A 19,690-nucleotide genomic window follows, 5' to 3' on the forward strand; every position below is an offset into this window, starting at 1 on the left:
AGCATGAGACACCAACACTGGGCCCCAAACTCTCAATTTTGCCATGAAAAAGCTCTCAGTGATGCCCCTTTAATGCCCCTTTAATGCCCCTTTGATTTCTCTGTACCTGTTTCCTTTTCCTTGACTGATGTGACTTGTAGGTGACAGTCTCATAGATGTCCTTTGCTTCTCCCCCTCCAGAGAACCATGATTATGTGGTTGTCTTGCCTTGAAGATAAGAAGACCAAACAAAGCAAGTTAGACAAGATGAAGCACAGCTTGAGTGGCAATCACTTCTCTTACAAGTATAGGTCTGGAACACTAAATTCTGCTGGACAGTTGAGGCTCTTCTGATCTGAATAACTGAGAAATCTTCTGTTCGGCATCCTCAGAGAAGTCATTTCCTACATCATTGTTGCCTCCCTGGCAGACACCACAAGACGTCCCCAAGCCCCTCTTGGAATGGAACAGCTGAGCTTAGTCTCTAGGACTTGCTGAAGGTCAGGGACAGACATCATGGTTGACAGCCTCCTTTCAACAGGTAGACTCAAACAGAGAGAAGAGCACTCAGGAACAAGTTCAGAGCTGTGAGTTCCAGTCCTGCGGTTTTGTTCTCTGGATGGCAGCATGATATGTGCTAGTCCAAGCTTGGTGTGATGTTTGTTTGGGTCTGTTGATGTTGGGGAATCCAGGTCTGATAGACATACGCACAAGTCAGTAATGGATAAGGTCTCAGCCTCCTACACCGCCAACACCTTCTCTGCACTGTTCTGGGTCTGGGTCCTGGTAAGGGATCTTGGCTCACCCATGTTCCCTTCTTCCATCTGCCTGGGTTAATTTCTCTCCACTATCTTCTAATTTTGAGCTTCCTGCCAAATATTGCCCTGGACACATTTTCTTTCTGATTTTGCCAATTCTTCTCAGGCACCAATCACTGCAGCAGCAGGGATGTGGCTCTGTAATGAGTATAGTTATGGGTATAGTATTTTTTTTAAAGATACTCTCCTGTGAGCACTCCTGTGCCCTCTTGTGTTCCATGTGCATAGCTGAGTCTTTTATAGACTCCAGTAGGGCAGTACCCCATTCATAGGAATTAGTGGTTGGAAATACATTTCCAAAGAACTGATTGGCTTACTTCTACAACTTAAAGTTTTTCCTTTAGTTCCAACTGTTCATTAAAACATTGATGGGATCAAGCAGGATGCTACACTTCTATAAACCCAGATACTTAGGATCTGACATGGATCAAGATAAGGTCACACTGGATGAGGCTAACTAAAAGGATCTCCAGGATATGGAAACAAGAGTTTTATCTTGAGTGATTGTTGTCCTTAATGTACTATGTTATTTCTCTTCTCTTTTGTTGCCCTTTGGTTAATCTCATATTGCTATATTGTATATACATGTTTATTTGTTTATTTGAAATAGGAAAGGGGAGGGGGAAAACAAGATGATTGGGAAGGGGTCGGGGGAAAGAAATGGGGACAAAAACATGAGAAGGGGTATCAGTGTGTGAGAAGTAATGCACCTTCTATCTTCTATCTGGTGAATATAACTGTAACCCCTCTAAACATTACAATAAAAATTAAATAAATAAAAAAAGATTTGAACTCTAACTCAGATATATTGTAAGAACTTATCTCAAAAAAAGAGAGAGAAAAATAAAGAAAGAAGAGAAGAACTGTTTCATTTGAAACAGGTTCTATGTTCTTCATCCCCACACTTCAATGGTTTATTTCATCCCTCTCATATTGATTCTAGTGTGTTTTCTATGTAGATTATGTTGTCAGTTGTAAATACTAAAATTTGTTTTCTATTTTTATTACATTTATGAAAATTGTTGTTTGGGGCAATGCTGGGCTTTGAATTCAGGCCCTCACACTTGTTAGATAAGCACTCTACCATGTGCCGCAGACCGACTCAGCGGGAGTGCGGGGAGACCAAGTCTGGATTCACAGGTCAGGAATGGATTCGGCGATGACAGACAGACACAAACGCAAGGGAGGTTTGGAATCTGCTGCAAAGTTTTACTTGTTGAGTGTGAGATTATATACAGTCAGAGTAGGAGCAGTTTCTTTCAGTTGGCATAAGGTCAAAAGATTACAATCACGTTTAAGAATGGTTACAGGGTACATTTTTCTGAGTAGAAAAGAAACTTCTCCCTTTATTCTAAGAAGTCATGGTTAATAAGTCAGACATTATGGTTAGGCGTCATTCGCCTTGGCATTAATCACTATTAGCTTTGTTTACCATCTGTTTTCTAGTTCTTCCTATGATTCTGTTTCTAAGTTAGTAATTATTGCCCTCTGCCAGGAATTGTAAAACCTTAAACCTAAGAGTCCATTGTTGCTGTTCAGTTAGAGCACACCATGGTGCTCTAGCCCTTCTAATCCTATCCCATGTGATTCATTATGTACTTGCAACATTTACACAGGTAATGCAGACGCATTAAAGGCATATTAAGGTAAACTAACATTTATTACTAATTCAAAGATCATGTTTTCCGTTTTAGTTTCTAATTCTGTCTTATTATTAGTAGAGTGCATTGAGGTCATCAAGGCTACTGTGGATGTGTTTGCGCCAGAGTAGCCGGGCATGCACTTTTAGTTCCTGGAGCATCTAGTCACTCAATCAATTGTTTAGGCCAGTAGCTGGCACAGAATATTGCTGCCATACCATCAACTATCAGAAATGAAAAGAGTGATAAAAGAATCCCAGCACCCAGCATTATGAGCATTCCACGCATATGCCCCGGTCTCTGCCAGGGACCTCCAGGAGGCCTGATCACCATTGGTGCGAACCTCAGGACTGGCAGCCATTCAAGCTCTTTCTGCTCCATGCTGCACAGACTCCACTGGAGTGGATGTAGCAACCATGGAGCAACATCTCCAGGCAGTTCTTTAAGTACTTAAGCTTTTTATTCATATTTCACGTTTATTCCAGTGGCCTCCAGTAGTCATGGGAGTTGGTACTCTTGTATTCATCCTGGTATTTCAGGGGTCAACCTGTCAGAGGGATTTAAGCATATCCTTTATGGTTAGGATTTAGCAAACCATCTATTTTAGAACTGCCATCCAAAATGTTTTGACATTTTATTGTGAACCTTTTTTTATTTCTTTTCATTTTCATTGCACTGTAGAGGTAAGTTACATAAAATGAATGAATAAAATTATCTATTTTATGAGTAAGTTCACTTTGGTATTAGTGAAATTAAGTTTTTCTTTTTTCTGCTGTAATTTTATAAAGTGAAGATTATCTATTCCTTGAAATTCTTTGGTACTTAAGATCTTATGCATTTGGGTTTGAGGAGAGAAGAGTGTTTCATTGCTATTTAAATATCTTTAAAACTTATTGGTTTATTCAATATTTTACTAATGTTGACTTCCTTTATTTATTCATGAACCTATTTTGTTGCTATCAGACTGCTGACATGAAGTTAATATCCTTTATTTCTCCAGTTGCGACTATAATCATGTCTCCTTTGTGACTGATTACATCGTTATATTGATTTGTCTTTCTCACTTTGCCATTTCCATTTTAACTAGTGTGATATTTTAAGCAAATATTATTATTTTGGTGGTATTGGGGTTTAAATCTAGGACCTCTGATTGCCAGGCAGGCATTCTACCACTTGAGTCATTTCTGCTTTAGGTATTTTTCAAACAGAGTCTCAGATTTCTTCAGGGGTCTGCCTGGATTTTCATCCTCCTATTTATAGTTCCTGTGTAGCTTGGATAAAAGGAGTATACCACTATGTCCAGCTTTTGTTGATTGAGACCAACAATTCCAACTATTTTCATATAATCTAAAATTCTGATTATCTATTCCTCTTTGATTCTTTATCACTTAATTAACACTCCCCATCTTTCCTTCTTTTGTACTTAAATATATATTACATTCTCCTGACTTTATGCAAAAATAGTTTCTGCAAAAAGTTTTATATTCTTATAACTTTTTGAATGCTCATTAAAAAGAACTCTTTTGCTACTCTGAGTAGAAACCCTTTTTCTGAGTAGCAAATATTTTGCATTTTTCATTTTAATGTATTTTTATTGTTATACAGAGGGGTTACCATTTAACAATTCAGTTAATGCATACATTTCTCTTTGGACAGCCATTCCTTCCTTCGCTTTCTCCCAGTTTTCCCCTCCCATTCCTGCCCACAAATTGCATGGAGATTTTAGAAATGATCTTAATTTTTTTTTGCCAGTCTTGGGCTTGAGCTCAGGGCCTGAGCACTGTCCTTGGACTTTCTCAAGGCTAGAGCTCTACCACTTGAGCCTCAGTACTACTTCCGGCTTTTTTCTATGTATGTGGTACTGAGGAATCGAACCCAGGTCTTTGTGCATGCTAGGCAAGCACTCTACCACTAGGCCAAACTCCCAGCCCTGCTCTTAATTTTTATTGTAATGTATCTAATTGTGATTTTTGTCTATTCTGTTTGAAATTCTAAATGTCATTTCATCCTCAAAATTTCAATCTTTACTTTTGGAGAATTGTCATTCTTTTTACAAAGACTTTCTTCCTTTTTATTTTCTCTCTCCATTTGGAATTTCTAGGTAATAAATGCCATCTCTCCTATTCCTGCCTCCACATACTAGTTTTTGAATGATCTTATGGCAAATACAAGTCTCTTAAAAAAAAATTAATGAATCCTTCCATTTTCTTAAATGTTCTTTTTACAGAAGCAACCAAAAGCTGCAATGCCACTTCTACCCACTAGATGTCAGAAAGTCATTGAGAAAGCCGAAGCCTCTATTTTTTTCAGGCACTATTGAACAGTAGTAACTGGTTGCTATAAAAGCTGAAAAAGTCCATTGACAGGTATGCTCCAAACTACTCACCTTCCAACTGAAGGTTTAATCTCCAGTGTCAATATCAGGATTAGTGTATAGCCAGCTTCCCTAAGTTTGCAGAAGTACTTCTAATTCTTCGAACTAAAATCCTTGCAAATCAGAGTAGATTCTTACCAAAGCCATTCAAAATGAGTAATTTCAGGAGGCACTGTCAGCATTATTACCTGGGGTAGTGACTAAAGATAGATGACTTAAAATCCCTAAAGTTCTCCAATCAGGCCCATCTAGACAAATGGGAACAGTGTCTAACTCCATAAAGTCATTGAGCATTGAGGGATCCAGAGAGATGATGTTGGCACAGCGTGTGTGTGTGTGTGTGTGTGTGTGTGTGTGTGTGTGTGTGTGTGTGTCCTTGTTTCTTCTGTAAAATGTTCAGGCTAGGGAATGGGTATCTAAATTCTCATTCTGTATGAATATTCATTGGTCAATGAACTTTCATTTATCCTTGGAGAAGGTCAAACTCTGCAAAACTTTTCCAGGCCATGAACAGTTCCTGCATTTATCTGCAAGGCTGGGATATGAAATGAAAATAAAAGAGATTTATGGGTGGCAGAGCAGACTTCCAGGGTAGTTCTGTTTTGGGGCTTGAACTCAAGGCTTGGATACTGTCCCTGAAATTTTTTTCCCTTAAGGTTAGCACTCTACCATTTGAGGCACAGCTTCACTTCCAGATTTGTTTTTGCTTTTGCTGTTTAATTAGAGATGAAAGTCTTATGAACTTTGCTGCCTGGGCTGGCTTCAAACTGTGATCCTCAGATCCTACCTTCCAGAGTAGCTAGGATTATAGGTGTGATCCACCAGTGCCCAGCTTAGTTCTCCTTTTCTTTTTCAAGTAAGTTATATGGTTTATAAATTGGAGCTAAAATACCTCCACAAAATGTATGAGGATTAATGAAATATATGAGGATCTCTTTGACTAGAGTAACATTTTATTTGCATGTGGAAAATGGGCCCCAAAAGATTCCTTCCCCCACCTCCATGCAAAGTTATTGAGAAAAGCAAAAGGGATAATGTATGTAAGTTGATTAGGACAACTTTGGTGTGTATAAAAGCCTTGAAGTTAGAATAACACATCAAATAATAGCAATGCCCAGGATGGTATAGTATGATATTAAGAAGTGGGGCTCAGGGCTAGGCTTCCTTAGGCATTTCAGCTATGCAAGGAGGCAGAGGAAGGATTATTGTAGTCCAAGGCCTGAGCAAGAAACAATGCCATACCTGAAAATACATAAAATACATAAAAAAGAAAAGAAATAAAGGAAAATAAAAGATGGAGCATGGCTCCCAGGATAGGATATCTGACTAGCAATTATGAAGTCTTGGGCTCAAACCCAGTACTATTTTTTTTTTTTGTGGGTCATGGACCTTGAACTCGGCCTGGGCACTGTCCCTGAGCTCTTCAGCTCAAGGCTGCCATCCTATCCTTGAGCCAAGCCCCATTTCCCATTTTCTAGTAGTTAATTGGAGATAAGAGTCTCAGATCCTTTAGTGCCCAGGCTGGCTTTGAGCCTTGATCCTCAGATCTCAGCCTCCTGAGTAGCTAGGATTACAGGCGTGAGACACCGTGCCCGGCTTCAAACTCAATGCTATTAAAAAAAAAAAAATCTTTCCAGGTGCTGGTGTGCTGAGATCTGAGGATAGACTTTTGATGCCAGCCTGGGTAGGAAAGTCTGAGGGACTCTTATCTCCAATGACTCACAGAAGCAGCCAGAAGTGGCTCAAGTAGTAGAGTGCTAACTTTATGCAAAAAGGAGCTCAGGGACAGTGCCTAGTCCCTGAGTTCAAGCCCCATTCCAATACAATTTTGGATTTTGAGCATTGTAAGGCAGCTACCAAAGGCAAGCTACCTTAGTTGTTTTATATTGTGAGAAGGTACAAAAAGGTTGCTGTGGATAGAGACCCTAAGGCTGAGTTAATGCTGGTCTACCCGAGTTCCACACATTATACACTGAACAGCTAGCTTAGTTCAGATCAAGGCCCTGTAACATTCCAAGCTCTGGGCTAGACATTGAAGAGCTGGAGAAGATGGCATGCATGGTCTCTGCCTAGAGTGGCTCAGCATTTGGGGCAGAGACACAGGAGGATGCTACTACAACATCACCTAGGGAACAGGTGCCACGATTGAACACAGGATGATTTGGGAAAGCAGAATAAGGGTGAGGTGGGATCAGAGAAGAAGAGAATCCTGAGCTAACCTTTGAAGGATGAATTAACATCAAAGTCAGAAGAAGGAAGGGAAGGGTGGGCTCAGGCAAATGCACCGCTTTGAATTCTATGGTATGGAAACAAGTCTGAGCAGTTTGGGGGTCCTGAGGCTCTGGAGCAGACAGGCAGTAGTGGCCAATGGAGCTGGTGAGGCAGGCTGGGATGGCTGAGGGTGATCTGGAGAGCAGAAAACCCCCTCTTATCCAATGCCTCACCAGAGCTTTCCAGGAAGACGCTCGGGCTGATGGCATGTTCCAGCTACGGGGCCATTGATTGATGACAGAGAGGCCCAGGAGGGCCACTGATCCCAGCGCCACCTTCAAGTTGTATTAAATATGAAGGCACTCCTCAGATGGCCGAAACAGCCTCTACAGGAGACAAACGCCTAGACATGTCATACCTTGACTAATGTCTGCTAATGGACCTGGATGAAAAGGACTCAGGAAACTGAGCAGTAACACAATAGCACAGTTTGCCTGATATCTGGGGATGGCTACAAATACAAGATGGGTAGTAGAGACTTGTCTTGGACCCCACTGTTCAGCAAGTGAGTCTATCCATTGCAGGCTCAGGACACAGAGGGAGCTTGACCACTGTCCTGAAGCCCAAAGCCTTTCATAGAGCTGTGGGAGTTCATTCTCCTCCATCTCAAAAGGCAAGGCTGCTCCCTTCACTTCCTTGCTGGGCCTAAACTGTCCCAAACCTTCCCCCAAGCCAAAGAGAGGTGCTGTTGGCTACAGCCCAGGATGAATACTCAGATGTTTTTAATCATCAGACTAAGTCAACCAGAGTTACAGAAGAAACCCAAATTTAGAAAAGAGGTAACAAGCAGAGAGGATGCTTTCGGGAAGAAGGTAGCTAAGCAGATGGCACAAGAAACAGCTGTTTAAACACACACACACACACACACACACACACACAACTGCTATTTGTTAGAAGGTTGCTTTTTTATTATTTCTTTAATCTAATACAAAGGAAAAACCATTGGCAACATTTCCGGCTTTATATAACTGACAGATTCCTTCCATAGGCAACTCCCATGAGAGAATGATGTAGCCTGGTGTGTATGAATTGGTCCTTAAATATTTCTTCAAGCTTGCTTCTCCGTCTGGGTTAATAACCAAGTGTCTGGAGGTAGAGCTTCCCCAAATTCCCTTGGGCTAGACTATTTATCATGGCAGCAGCTGGAGATAAGCTGGACACAAAGAGGATTTGTGTCTCAAGAGGGTCAGTCCCTAGATACAGAAAGTGGAGGAATTTTCTCATTAGTAGGAAATCAGTAGTGGAATCTGGGTTTTTATTGCATACCCCCAGTGCAAATGGCAGCAGGGAGGGAGGGGGGTTCTGGAGGGATGAAGAGCTCCACGGTGCTTCCACTGGATGGCTTAAACTTTGAGAGATGAAAGACAAAATGGCATCAGCCCTTGCAAAGTTTTCTAGGCTATGGTAGGAGGGGTCCACCTAAAGAACTATCCCACTGCCATAGGAGAGCCATAGGGAGGGACTTTGGAGAATGGGCCCAGGAGAGAGAACTGTTGGGTGAATGAATTGCAGAGGATCCTTAGGGCCAATGTCTGGAAGTGACTGCTGTGTTATTACCTTGGCCAGACTATGCTGGGATGCTCGTTGTCACGGGGGTGGACAGAGGAGAAACAGTATAGGCACAGAGAGTTCTAAGATTCCCAGGATTCCCTCACCTCAAAGTGATTCCAAAACCAGAGAGCAAACTGGTCAAGAGGAATCTCTGTGGGTTTGCCATCTTAGTTAATTTCACAGAATGAGTATTAATGGGAGTTCCCTAGCCATAATGCACAGACATTGGGAATGAAGTGATTTTCTGAGCTGCCTCTGGTTGTCAATTTTCTCTAACAACGGCTGTAAGCCCAAAGGAAATGACCACTGTCCTAGTCTTCTGGCATTTCTGCTGCACTCCAACATATCCTGCTTAGCATAACACCTGGAGGGCAGGTTCCATGGCATCCTCATCCACTGTCAGCAGTGAGACAAATGCATGTCTCACTTCTCACCAATGTCATGTCACCACAATGCCCTGGGAAATACATAACTTAGCTCGTGGCAGGAAGAAGCTGGGGCATGGCATCTGAATAAATGCACCTTTGTCTTCAGTTTCTAGATCAACTTAGGGCACAGCATTACACATACCCTCCCCCCACACACACATATTCTATAATTCAGAGTTGCCTCAAAATTTTGTTTCACAGTTCCGCATAATTTTAGGTAAAAGCAATAGCACTGTGATAATGATGGGAAAGGAAGTCATGTTATAGTCACACCTGAATTGACTATAGAAGCTGATCCCAAAGCCATCCAATGGGCAAGGAAACTTGGAGAATGGCCACTGGAACACATGCTCCAAGAAAAAGGTTGCTATTGTAAGTATTTTCAATGCCTGTTCCAATGCATAGAATATACCAGATGAGTTTTTTTTGTGTGATTCCTGCTTTCCCAGAATACTATGCTGCACCCACTGTGGAGCAAGCTGACTTAGAGAGCTTCTTTTCACATCACCTCTGAAGAATCCTGGGTGGGAAATGGAATTAGACAGAATGGGCTAAGAACTTGGGTGCCAAGGACACTCTGGACACAGAGCAAGGAGCCCCTGTATCCTGCATGGACAGATGGGTACATGCCCTGGCAGTCATGATGGCAAAGGTGAGGGCTAGGCTCCATCTTTTCCCTTGTAAGGACATTAAAGGTCTAGCCAATTTTCTTCTGACACATGGTTGAGACAGTGGTGGGGAGAAGGAACACCAGCCAGTCTTATCCAAGCCACATTTTCTTAGTAGATGAACAGCAAAGCTATCCCAGTGCGAGGGAATCATAGGAGCAATTTCCCAGAGGTCCGTGGCAGGCACTTAGTGATGAGGATTCTTTGAGTTCTAATAGCCACTCCCTCGGGAGGAAGGATCGTAACAGGAACACACGTGCTAACTCTTTCTGGGTAGAAGGGGTTGTGTTCTAGAGGATGATCCATTGGGTGTTTGCATTTCCTGTGGCTCCTTCCCAAGGAGGATGTTTCCTGTGCACATCATGTTGATGTCCCTGAAGCAGCCATACTTCAGGACACTCTCTCACGTGGGTCTGCCAGTCTGGGCCACAAATGATGGCATATTCTAAGTCATTTGCCGCCCATGGGTCTCAAGCTAGACATCTGCCAGCAGCAACCATCTTCCTTATATTTCCACCTCCCTCAGTTTCTCACCCATCCAGACTTACAAAGCAAAATGCCAATGCTCCTCACCCAATCAGCCAGCCTACAGGAGCCCCTACTGCCGATCAAGTCAGGAAAAAAAAACCACACGGCCAGCAACTGTAACCAAATCATTTTATTATGCAATTTCCTTCTACCAGCACATCTCTAAAAATATAAATATGAACTCTCTAAAAAATACTCAGAATAGATCTGCAATCTTCTTCCTCTTCCAAACTCGGGCCAAACGTGTTCCTTAAAAGTTGATGAATTACATATGCGTGACTTCCTGTCACCCAAGCATGGCATTCACAGATTTGTTTCTTTCTGCACAGGAGGCCATCATCTTCCTGTCAGATTCTGGAAGCTCACCTTGTAACCTATCAGAATAAATCTATAGGCTAAATCCCTAGAGTAGGGTTGAGGAGAAACATAGATTTAGGACTCCATAGGCTTAACTTCCTTAAGTTGGCTCTGTCTGAAGACAAAGAAGAAGAGAAATGAAGGGCCTTCATTTTTTATTTATCTATCCTTACAAGGACTGGGATACTTGAAGGCTGTCAGAGAAGCTAGACTCAGCAGGATGGATTTGTAAGTCCTGGCTGATATGCTGCAAACAGAGTATGGAGGTGCACAGGAAAGCAAGTGGGGTTTCCAACAAAAGGGTGAGGTCTGAGTGGAGGTCATCAGCAGGATTAGTAACCATTCCTGATGGGCCCTGGGCAATACTGAGTCCCTGGCACCAGGCAGTATCTACAGCATTTAAGACAGGATTCAGTGCTGGCTGGTCTCCTATGATGGCAGTATTATACCAGCAGCAGAGGAATGACTGAGACACAGGCAGCTAGAGGTTGAGACAGGATTCTATGGTACCTTATTTAGTAGCAGACAAGAGTCTGAAGAACGCTACTCCACCTAGCAGGAGTCCTGGTGCCAACCAGGTGAAATCCCTTGGCTAATCTTGCATCTGAAGGTCAGAACTCCAACAGCAGCCTAGGTGCTTAAAGCAAGCCTGACACCATCTGTGCTGTGGCTATTGTATCATCTGTTCTTTGGGGACCAGTAGCCCCAGACTGCAGGCACCTGCTGAGTTTCTGATCCTGTCAAAGAAGTAAATGGACCTTGTGGTATGGAGAACTTCAATGATGCTGGGCTTATTCTCTAATGATGCTTAGAGTCTCTCTACAGGCTGTGTGTTTAGTGTAATGTCCACATTGCTGGGGGAATTCATAGGACATCAAATCCTCTTCTCCAAACTTAGGGTCAGATAGCAATTATCCTTGGGATGTTCCTGGAGGAAGGCAGGACCTTCACATGAGGTTATAGCTCTGCTCGCTCCACCAGGCCTGCCTGTACAAACCCTTGTATGAAGAAAAGAGACAGGACTTAGTCTGAGGTGCCTGGCCAAGCTTTGCTTTGCAGGCAATGGAAGACCAGGTAACAGAGAAGGGGGTGGGAGGGTAGAGACAAGGCTGAACTAATACTGAGGCAAGAATGAAAAAAGGCGCTTGCTCCGGAGGAAATCCTCAGTTCTGGAGAAGTTAGCATAGATGGTTTATGTCACAGAGGTGGTGGGGAGTGAAGCAAGGGCCCAGTAACGCTGAACTGTGAGTCCAGAGCCAAGTAATGAGCAGAAAAGGGAAAGCTGCAGGCATCACAGCAGACAGTAGCTACAGATCCTTTGTTTAAGAAAAGGGACATTGTCTTCTTGCAGCGAAAGTCCCCATTGGTCAGGACCACCACAAGGTCTCCTGGCCACAGGAAGACAGGACAATAGGCCTCCAGTCAGCAATACAAAAGCAGGTTAACTCAGCAGGGCTGGAACCAGTTAAGGGAGGGTGAAACTTGTCATTCCCTTACACAGATCCCAAAAGCAGAAAGCAGAGGAGTAGCACTTGTATCTCCACAAGGGAGAGGCAGTTGAGAAGCTCTTCCAGAGAGGCCTGGCACCGCAGGAAACTCAGGCAGCTTCTATCCCAAGCACAAAGCAAATTCCCCTTAATGAAAAGTGCTTTTCCTCCACAATTCTCCTCTCATCCCGGTCTCTCAAGTGCTTCCTTCCTGGCTGCAGGATGGCCCCGAGGAGCTTTTATCATCCCAAATGGCATACTGCGCTGTCCTGATTCTACTCCTTTTTCCCTGACCTCCACTCCTGACTCTTGTAGGACCACACAAACCTTCCCGGGCTCTTCTCTCAGAACACCATCAAAGCAACATCAGAATATACTCTGCTGCTGCTTCTGGGGCTGTGTAGTTATGTTCTCATGAGCTCTCTCTCTCTCTCTCTCTCTCTCTCTCTCTCTCTCTCTCTCTCTCTCACACACACACACACACACACACACACACACACACACACATACCCTGATGGTTCCTTTTATGCTAAAACTCCAGCATAACTTGTCACATCATCTTCTCAAGTACCTCTTCCAGACAGGGGACTTCTCATTGGATGAGGTAAATCTTGAGAATCCTGGGTAACAGGATTCACACCTTGGTGAAGCCCATAAGGCCTCAGGTTTGGGAAGTATCCTTTTCTGGCCTTACCCCATGATAGAGAAAAGATGGCAACCAGGACCCTGTGCTCCCTTGGAACCAGGAGGGACATGGCTGGGCTGTGGTCAAGGTATGTGGCTTTCCAGGCCAGGCTCCATCATCAAGCCAAGCCCATCATTCCTTGCCCAGACTGCTGCTCCCCCTGATGAAGAGGGCCCCTGTCTCAACATGGAGGAGAGACAAGAAACCCAGCCATGTGTGGGAAGAGTAGGCAACACAGGGAAGATGGGTAGAGTCCCTTCATCCCAGGCTGATGGGCCTTCAGCACAGCTCCAGTAGCCAAAGGCTGCAGTCAATACTGCGAAGCTTCCACCTATGGCATCCCTGTCCTTTTTTGCCATTCTCTGGACAGACTTTTTAACTAGGACGATTCAGGTACTTCTGGCTCTGATACACCTTGAACAGAAAGTGGTTCTCTCTGCTGCTATCTTGTACAAGGAAGACAAAGGGCACACAGAGCTGGGGTCAGGGCCCCTGTGTGCAGTGGAGGGGCATGTAAAGGGAAGAGATTGTTCAGCAGGGAAGAGGCTCTACTCGAAGGACAGAAGGTCTGGGTGAGGGCCTTCGTTGTCAAGGCTGGATGTTCGTGACCCGCGAGGGGGACTGTAGTCTTCCCAGGACTCAGCCAGGCTCAGGGGGCTCAAGCTGAGTTTGAGGCCATTCCTCTCAATGAGGCCAGGGGAGGAGGCTCTTCTGTGCTCAGTTGCCTTCGTTTTGGATTCGTCTTGGCTGTCCTTGTTTATCAGGTCAGGGACTGACTTGGACACCTCACCATTAGGCACGTCGTTGCTCCCATCACCCAGTTCCATGGTGGTCTCTGGCTGGGAAATGTCTTCCACTGGGCCATGCTGGGCAGTGGGAGGGGGGTCCTGGAGCTGCTCAGAAGGCAGCTCTGTCCCATATTCTAGACTGCTCAGGACAGGCTGTGATGAAATCAGCATGTCCTGGGTGGTCTTGAGGGCACGCGGGGTCCGCTTCCTGGTTATGGGAGGTGGTGGATCCAGCCGAGGGAATGTTTCTTGGGCTGACCTGTGAGGTCGATGGAAATAAACATACATGTTTTACAGATGGTAAGACATGAGTCCACACCACATTCTTTCTTCTCTTATTCCACCCAGACCTTTGACCCCTCCACTTAATGGGCACTTCAGTCCTTGGACTCTGGTTCTACATTTAGGGGGTCCATTTTAGCAGTGGCTCCTTAGACTCACCAGGAAACTGTGTCAGCTCAGAACTAGGCCTAGAAAGGATATGCTGCAAGGAGGTAAAAGAATTATAACCTTCTTCCTCCCCTTCTAGTGAGCATTGTGTGGTACTCAGGAAAATCCATCTGAGGAGCTTTCGGGCAACACTTGGATTCAAAGCCAGCTCTGCTAATGACTAAATGTGTGGCCTCAAGCTGCTTATTTTACCTCTCTGAACTTGAGTCATCTGGGCTGTGTGAGTCTGAGATCAAAGGATACACTGATTACATGGCTCAGAGCTAAGGATGTAACAGCGGTTAAGGAGGTGCTCGACTGGTTGTGTGTTGTTCTGAGAGTTGATGCTGATTTCCATGAGCACCCACCATCCTTTCATTTTTCTTCCCTTGACAATTCCATCCACGGCACCCACCATCCTTTCATTTTTCTTCGCTTGACAATTCCATAACGATTCCTCAGGGATGTTCTTCCTTGGACACACAGGCCTTTGTGCACGTACCTACCTTTTTAAGTAGGATATTAGGTGGGTATGAAACTCACTTTTCATCCTCCAACCAGGTCCCTGATGCCACATCAGCCAAGCCAGCCAGCTGGGCTTCAGCTGTCTTGTTGATCTCCATTACACCCACGCTGCCAAGGCTCGAAGGCTCTTTTCTTCGCAAGAGGTCATTGACTTTGGCTCCCATAGCTTTGCCCAGGTTCTTGAGGTGCTGGCTGCTGCCAACCCTCAGTCCTGGCCCTCCAGGCTCTGCAGAACCCAAGGTGGCAGAGTTGCTGGCCAGAGGCCTAGACAAGTGGGGGTAGGAGCGGCTGGACTGCAGCTTTGGAGTGAGAGCTGTGTTCAAATTCTCAAACATGCTGTGGTCCACTAAGCAACAAAAGGAAAAAGAGAAAGGCATTTCAGGAGAAGGAACTAGGCCCTTGCGCCACATCACTTCCATTTTTTTTTCTTCACACTTCATCTCAAGTTTGGAAACATTCAAGAGACTGCCAGCAAGGGTGCCCTTGAACTTTCCAGGGAAGTGTTCATGATGGTTTCTAGTCCGTTACTAGAAACTCCAGTGTTGCCCTACCCAAGTTAATCAGTGACACACTCAAATCATAAAAAGGTAAGCTTATTCCTTTTTTAAGTCAGCTTCCATGACTCAGACTCCCTTTACCACAGGATCAGCAGGATCATGGAAGCAGGGAGAAAATGAGCATGAAACAATGAAAAGATATGTTTTCCACTACTGTGTGCACATGCTAAGCCCCCTGACTGAAGTCCTGGAGCAGGAGTCCATGAAGAGATAGCCAGCCACAAGAATAGCATGTTTTCCCCATGGAAAGTGAGCCAACAGTTCCTTGGGAGAGCTCACATGCAGAGAGGCCAGGTGCTAGATCATAACCAGATGGTACTACAGACAGGTGTTTATTGCCAGTGAAACAGGAGGATCCTGACAAACACCACCTCACTTAATCCTTAATGGGGTAGGGAGAGCATGGAAGGATGGAAGGTAGCTACTTTTGGATGAGGAAGGGACTCAGAGTAATATGTTATGATTCCTAAGGTCACACTAATGACTGGTGGGCTGGAACTAGAACTCAGGTCATCTAACCTGATGCCAGGGCTTGTTTAGAACACAGGGAAACTATGTAAATATGCCTAGAACATGGTCTTTCTTTCTTGAGATATTTATTTGGCTTGATTAGTTAACCTAAAGGCAGGGGGTGGTGGTGGTGGTTAGAACTGCTAGGCTGCAAGCATTTGTAAGGAAAAGGCTACACCTGGCCTATCTTTGGCATCTAGCCTGGCTCTGGTGTATAGCAGGTACTCAGTATCTTGAGTTTACTGCCCAAATTCACTTTGCAGATAGACAATTGTGGAGGACAAGATGGTAACCCCAAGGTTTGCTGTAGAAAGGAATAGAGCTCTAAGCTCTTTGCCATGTCCACACATCGGATACCTTCTTCCTGTCTAAAAACTCAATTTAGTCATTAAGGCAGTCGTATCTACTTTGGACCTTGACACTGGGCCTAGAAAATCCATATCAATTGCCTCATTTTTTTCTTTCAGTCTGGGAAAAGAACATGTTACATTTTGGTTCCTTCTCTTTGTCAAAACCTCTCCTAAGAATACCTAAGGTTGAGTATTCTCCTGCTTTTGTTGGTTCTCGGCATAAAACAGTTGTCTCTGCTCTGCATTCTGGGTCCTAGGAAACAGCAATTCCCTCCTTGTAGTTTTGGCAGAGATCTCCTCTCTGGGCCCACCACCAAGATAAGCCAGTTCCAGGTGGCAGAGTGAAAGCCATAGGAAGAGTAGAACATTCACTGTGGCTTAGCCCCAAGATCTTTCCCTCTGTAACTGCTCCATATCTACATGTAGGAGATGGCCCTATAGGGTGGAGATTGAGTCAGGAAACTCAGACAACAGCATCCCTGAGGCAGAGGGCCTAAGCTGGCTGGGCTGTGATGTATACCCACCACACTAATAGGAGTTTCCAGTCCACTCCACAGCAAGCAGGACTGCCAACTTCTGATTATTCTTTTACGAGTATCTCTTGCCCTGCCATACACTCTGGCACAATCTGTCTATTGCATCTCATATATTTCTCATTTTCCTCACTCATGTATTCTTCGCAAAAAAAGGGTAAATATTACTCAGACATAAAACAATTGCATTATTATCTCCAATTCTAGAAAGTTTCTGGATCACTAGGGAAAAGTAAGTCTTAGATTTGACATTTCTGTGGAGGTTTCCTTGTGTTTTCAGAGCACATACTTTTTTTTTTTTGTGTGGGTCACGGGGATTGAACTCAGCATGAGCACTGTCCCTGAGCTCTTCGGCTCAAGGATACTGCCCTACCCTTGAGCCAATCCCCACTTCAAATTTTCTAGAGGTTAACTGGAGATAAGAGTCTCAGGTCCTTTATGCCCAAGCTGGCTTTGAACCTTGATCCTCAGATCTCAGCCTCCTGAGTAGGTAGGATTACAGGCATGAGCCTCCAAAGAAATTTGTAAATTATGAGCCTCTATTATTATTATTGTCAAAATATGCTCTTTATAACAAATAACTTTTGGATTATGTGACATTTATTCATTGCTTTCTACTCTTCATAATGTAGTCCACAAAATGCACTGAGTTCTTAAATAATGTAAAGGTAACCTCTCATGCTCTTTAGCTACAACTGTTTAAATCTTCCTGCAAATATATCTTGTCTTTATAAGAAAACAGTAAGCTTCTCAACGGGCCACAGAATCCAGAGTGCTTTTTATCTTCTATGATGCCTGGCTTAGGGATCTTGCAAAATAGCAGGTACTTAATGGGTTAGTTTAATTGAGTTTGACTTTTATATGAATTCTTAGTTTCCACTATAAGCTAAGATATAGGGAAACTGTTCCCAAATCTGTTTCTATTTGCAGAAACAATTCAATATCCCTCTATGAGAGTGATTGTGGGGGTTGTTGAGGTCATATGAGGAGAAACTGCCCTTTCTTCAGTGGACCTCTAGATAGGGCCTCTTCATCTTCAGATCAAGGGACCAGCAATGAGTTCCTTTTCTGTTGATGGTTCTAGTAACCCCCACACTCTGTCCCTCCTGCCTCAGGACAAGAGGCTTGGTGATTCCAAAAGTAATGGTGATGGAAGACAAGTGAGATGACTAGATCCCAGCTGAGTGGCTCTCCCCATGGCATTCCCCAACATGCACACACTCAAGCAAAGGGGGCAGAAGGGGACTGAGTCATCCAAAAGAAAGAGGGCATCTTACCTGTCCGAGAAAAGGGCTCGGAATGCAGGTGGGAGACAAACAAGAGAAAGGCACATTTTATGTAGTGTAACAATCACTTTGGAAGAGTCATTCTGTTCAGGCCACCATAACACACAAGATAGGATTATCATGCAAGACAGAAGCCCTACTATTAAAAGTGACCAGGTTCCAACAAACTCTTCAGAAACCAACGCAAAATAAGAGTTTAAAAAACTCTACAGCAGACATTTATCCAGCCTTCTAAATCCTGATCCCTCAAATCTCTCACTGTATACAGTGTATGCACACACATGCATGTACATGTGGGTACAGTACTGGGGCTTGAACTTAGGGCCCAACGCATTGTCCTTTAGCTTCTATGCTCAGGGCTAGTGCTCTTCCATTTGCTGGAAATATGAATCACACAGATTATCTTGGTTGGGCTGGTTTCAAACTGGGATCCTGAGACCTCCACCTTTTGAGTAGCTTAGATAACAATGTGAGCCATTGGTGCTGAACCTTCCTCATTATTTTGAATCCCCTTTACATTAACTATATCTCAAGTTACTCGTGGGCAGTGTGTGGGAGGGCATAGAATGTGACAGATTAAGGCAGAAAAAATTTCTAAGTTCTCCAAGACCCATGTGCATTTCATAGTATACAAACTTTCCTCAGGTAAATCACTGGATTATAGCCACAAGACACTCATTCACTTCAACTCAGAGTCCAAACGAACAATTTGGGGAAACGAAGAAGTAGAGAATGGGGCATATTATACAGGCAAACTGATTGAGTTTGCTGACTTTCAGGCTCTACACACCACAATGACATGAATGACACTGCCGATACCCTTTACCAGTGCTATCCTAACACTTTCTAATGTTTTAAAGCAGATGTGAGATAGGAAAGTCATGCTCTCCTGTTATTCAAATGTTTAGGTGCTGGAAATAATATAGGTGAGAAGGCAAGTCTGGCTCCTCAGGGCGCACTGACACACACCACTTTGACAGGAGGGGAAGAGTGGGCTTTCCCTCTTAGCACAAATGTATCACCATTTAAATGTAAAGCTCAGCTTCATATCTGTCATGATGATGGGAACTGGGCAACTTAATCTCTTCCAAGCATTACCATCATCTCCCCCCCACCCCCCGCCTTCATTCCACACCCCACTAGTGCACTGTATTGCCATATGGAAAGATGAAGTAGAGGGAACAGGAAGCCCTGTTCAGAGCTTCAAATGAGTAAAATGGGGTGGGCCACCCATCTGTGTCACTTGCCAAAAAGTGCTGGTGGAAGTGGAAACAAAATCTGGTTCTTGTGCTCAAGAAAGGTTGAGGCTGGGCAGTAGTTGCTCACATCTATAATTCTAGCTACTCAGGAGGCTGAGAACTGAGGGTTGTGGTTCAAAGCCAGCCTGGGAACAAAAGTCTGCTGAGACTCTTATCTTCAATTAACCACCAGAAAACCAGAAGTGGCACTGTAGCTCAAAGTGCTAAAGCACTAGCCTTAAGCTGAAGAGCTCAGAGACAGGGCCCAAGCTCAGAGCTCAAGCCCTATAACTAGAAAAAAAAAGATATATTGACGTATTTACATGTAAAAGGACATAATACCTACTAACATACAGAAGAGGGGTACTGGAATGATAAAGTGGGATATTAGGAGACTCCGATGCAGAGTATATGAGGATATGAGTATTTGTACTCATTTTATTTCTGCATTTTTTTTTTTGCTAGTACTAGGTCTTGAACTCAGGGTTTGGATACTATCCTTGAACCTCTTGTGCTCAAGGCTAGCACTCAATCATTTGAGCTGGATTTTTCTGAATAGTTTATCAGAGATAAGAAAATCATAGTCTTTTCTGCCTGTCCTGATTTTGAACCACGACCTTTAGAGCTCCACCTCCTGAGTAGCTCAGATTAATGGTACCTGGCCATTTTCTGCAAATTTTATAAATCT

The 19,690-nt window shown here is 43.9% G+C and overlaps 2 protein-coding genes across 5 annotated transcripts in view; one reads left to right on the forward strand and one right to left on the reverse strand.

The window, feature by feature from the left end:
* Sh2d1b (SH2 domain containing 1B) overlaps positions 1-1,402 on the forward strand; it is a 35,065-nt gene extending 33,663 nt beyond the window's left edge. For both annotated transcript variants that reach the window (XM_090339797.1, XM_090339798.1), the window contains one exon: positions 181-1,402. In XM_090339797.1, the coding sequence (XP_090195923.1) occupies positions 181-212 (32 nt within the window). In that variant the 3' untranslated portion in view covers positions 213-1,402. The remainder of the gene's footprint in view (positions 1-180) is intronic.
* An 8,979-nt stretch (positions 1,403-10,381) lies between these two features.
* The window catches only part of LOC150057882 (carboxyl-terminal PDZ ligand of neuronal nitric oxide synthase protein), a 268,284-nt gene continuing 258,975 nt past the window's right edge, over positions 10,382-19,690 (reverse strand). For 2 of the 3 annotated variants that reach the window (XM_090340598.1, XM_090340597.1), the window contains exons 11-12: positions 14,547-14,874; positions 10,382-13,833 (exon numbers count right to left, since the gene is read on the reverse strand). In XM_090340598.1, the coding sequence (XP_090196724.1) occupies positions 13,335-13,833; positions 14,547-14,874 (827 nt within the window). In that variant the 3' untranslated portion in view covers positions 10,382-13,334. The remainder of the gene's footprint in view (positions 13,834-14,546; positions 14,875-19,690) is intronic. The other variant, XM_090340599.1, reaches the window with a different exon arrangement.

Source organism: Megascapheus bottae, chromosome 10 (assembly GCF_031878675.1).
Source record: "Megascapheus bottae isolate mThoBot1 chromosome 10, mThoBot2.hap1, whole genome shotgun sequence".
NCBI lineage: Eukaryota > Metazoa > Chordata > Mammalia > Rodentia > Geomyidae > Megascapheus > Megascapheus bottae.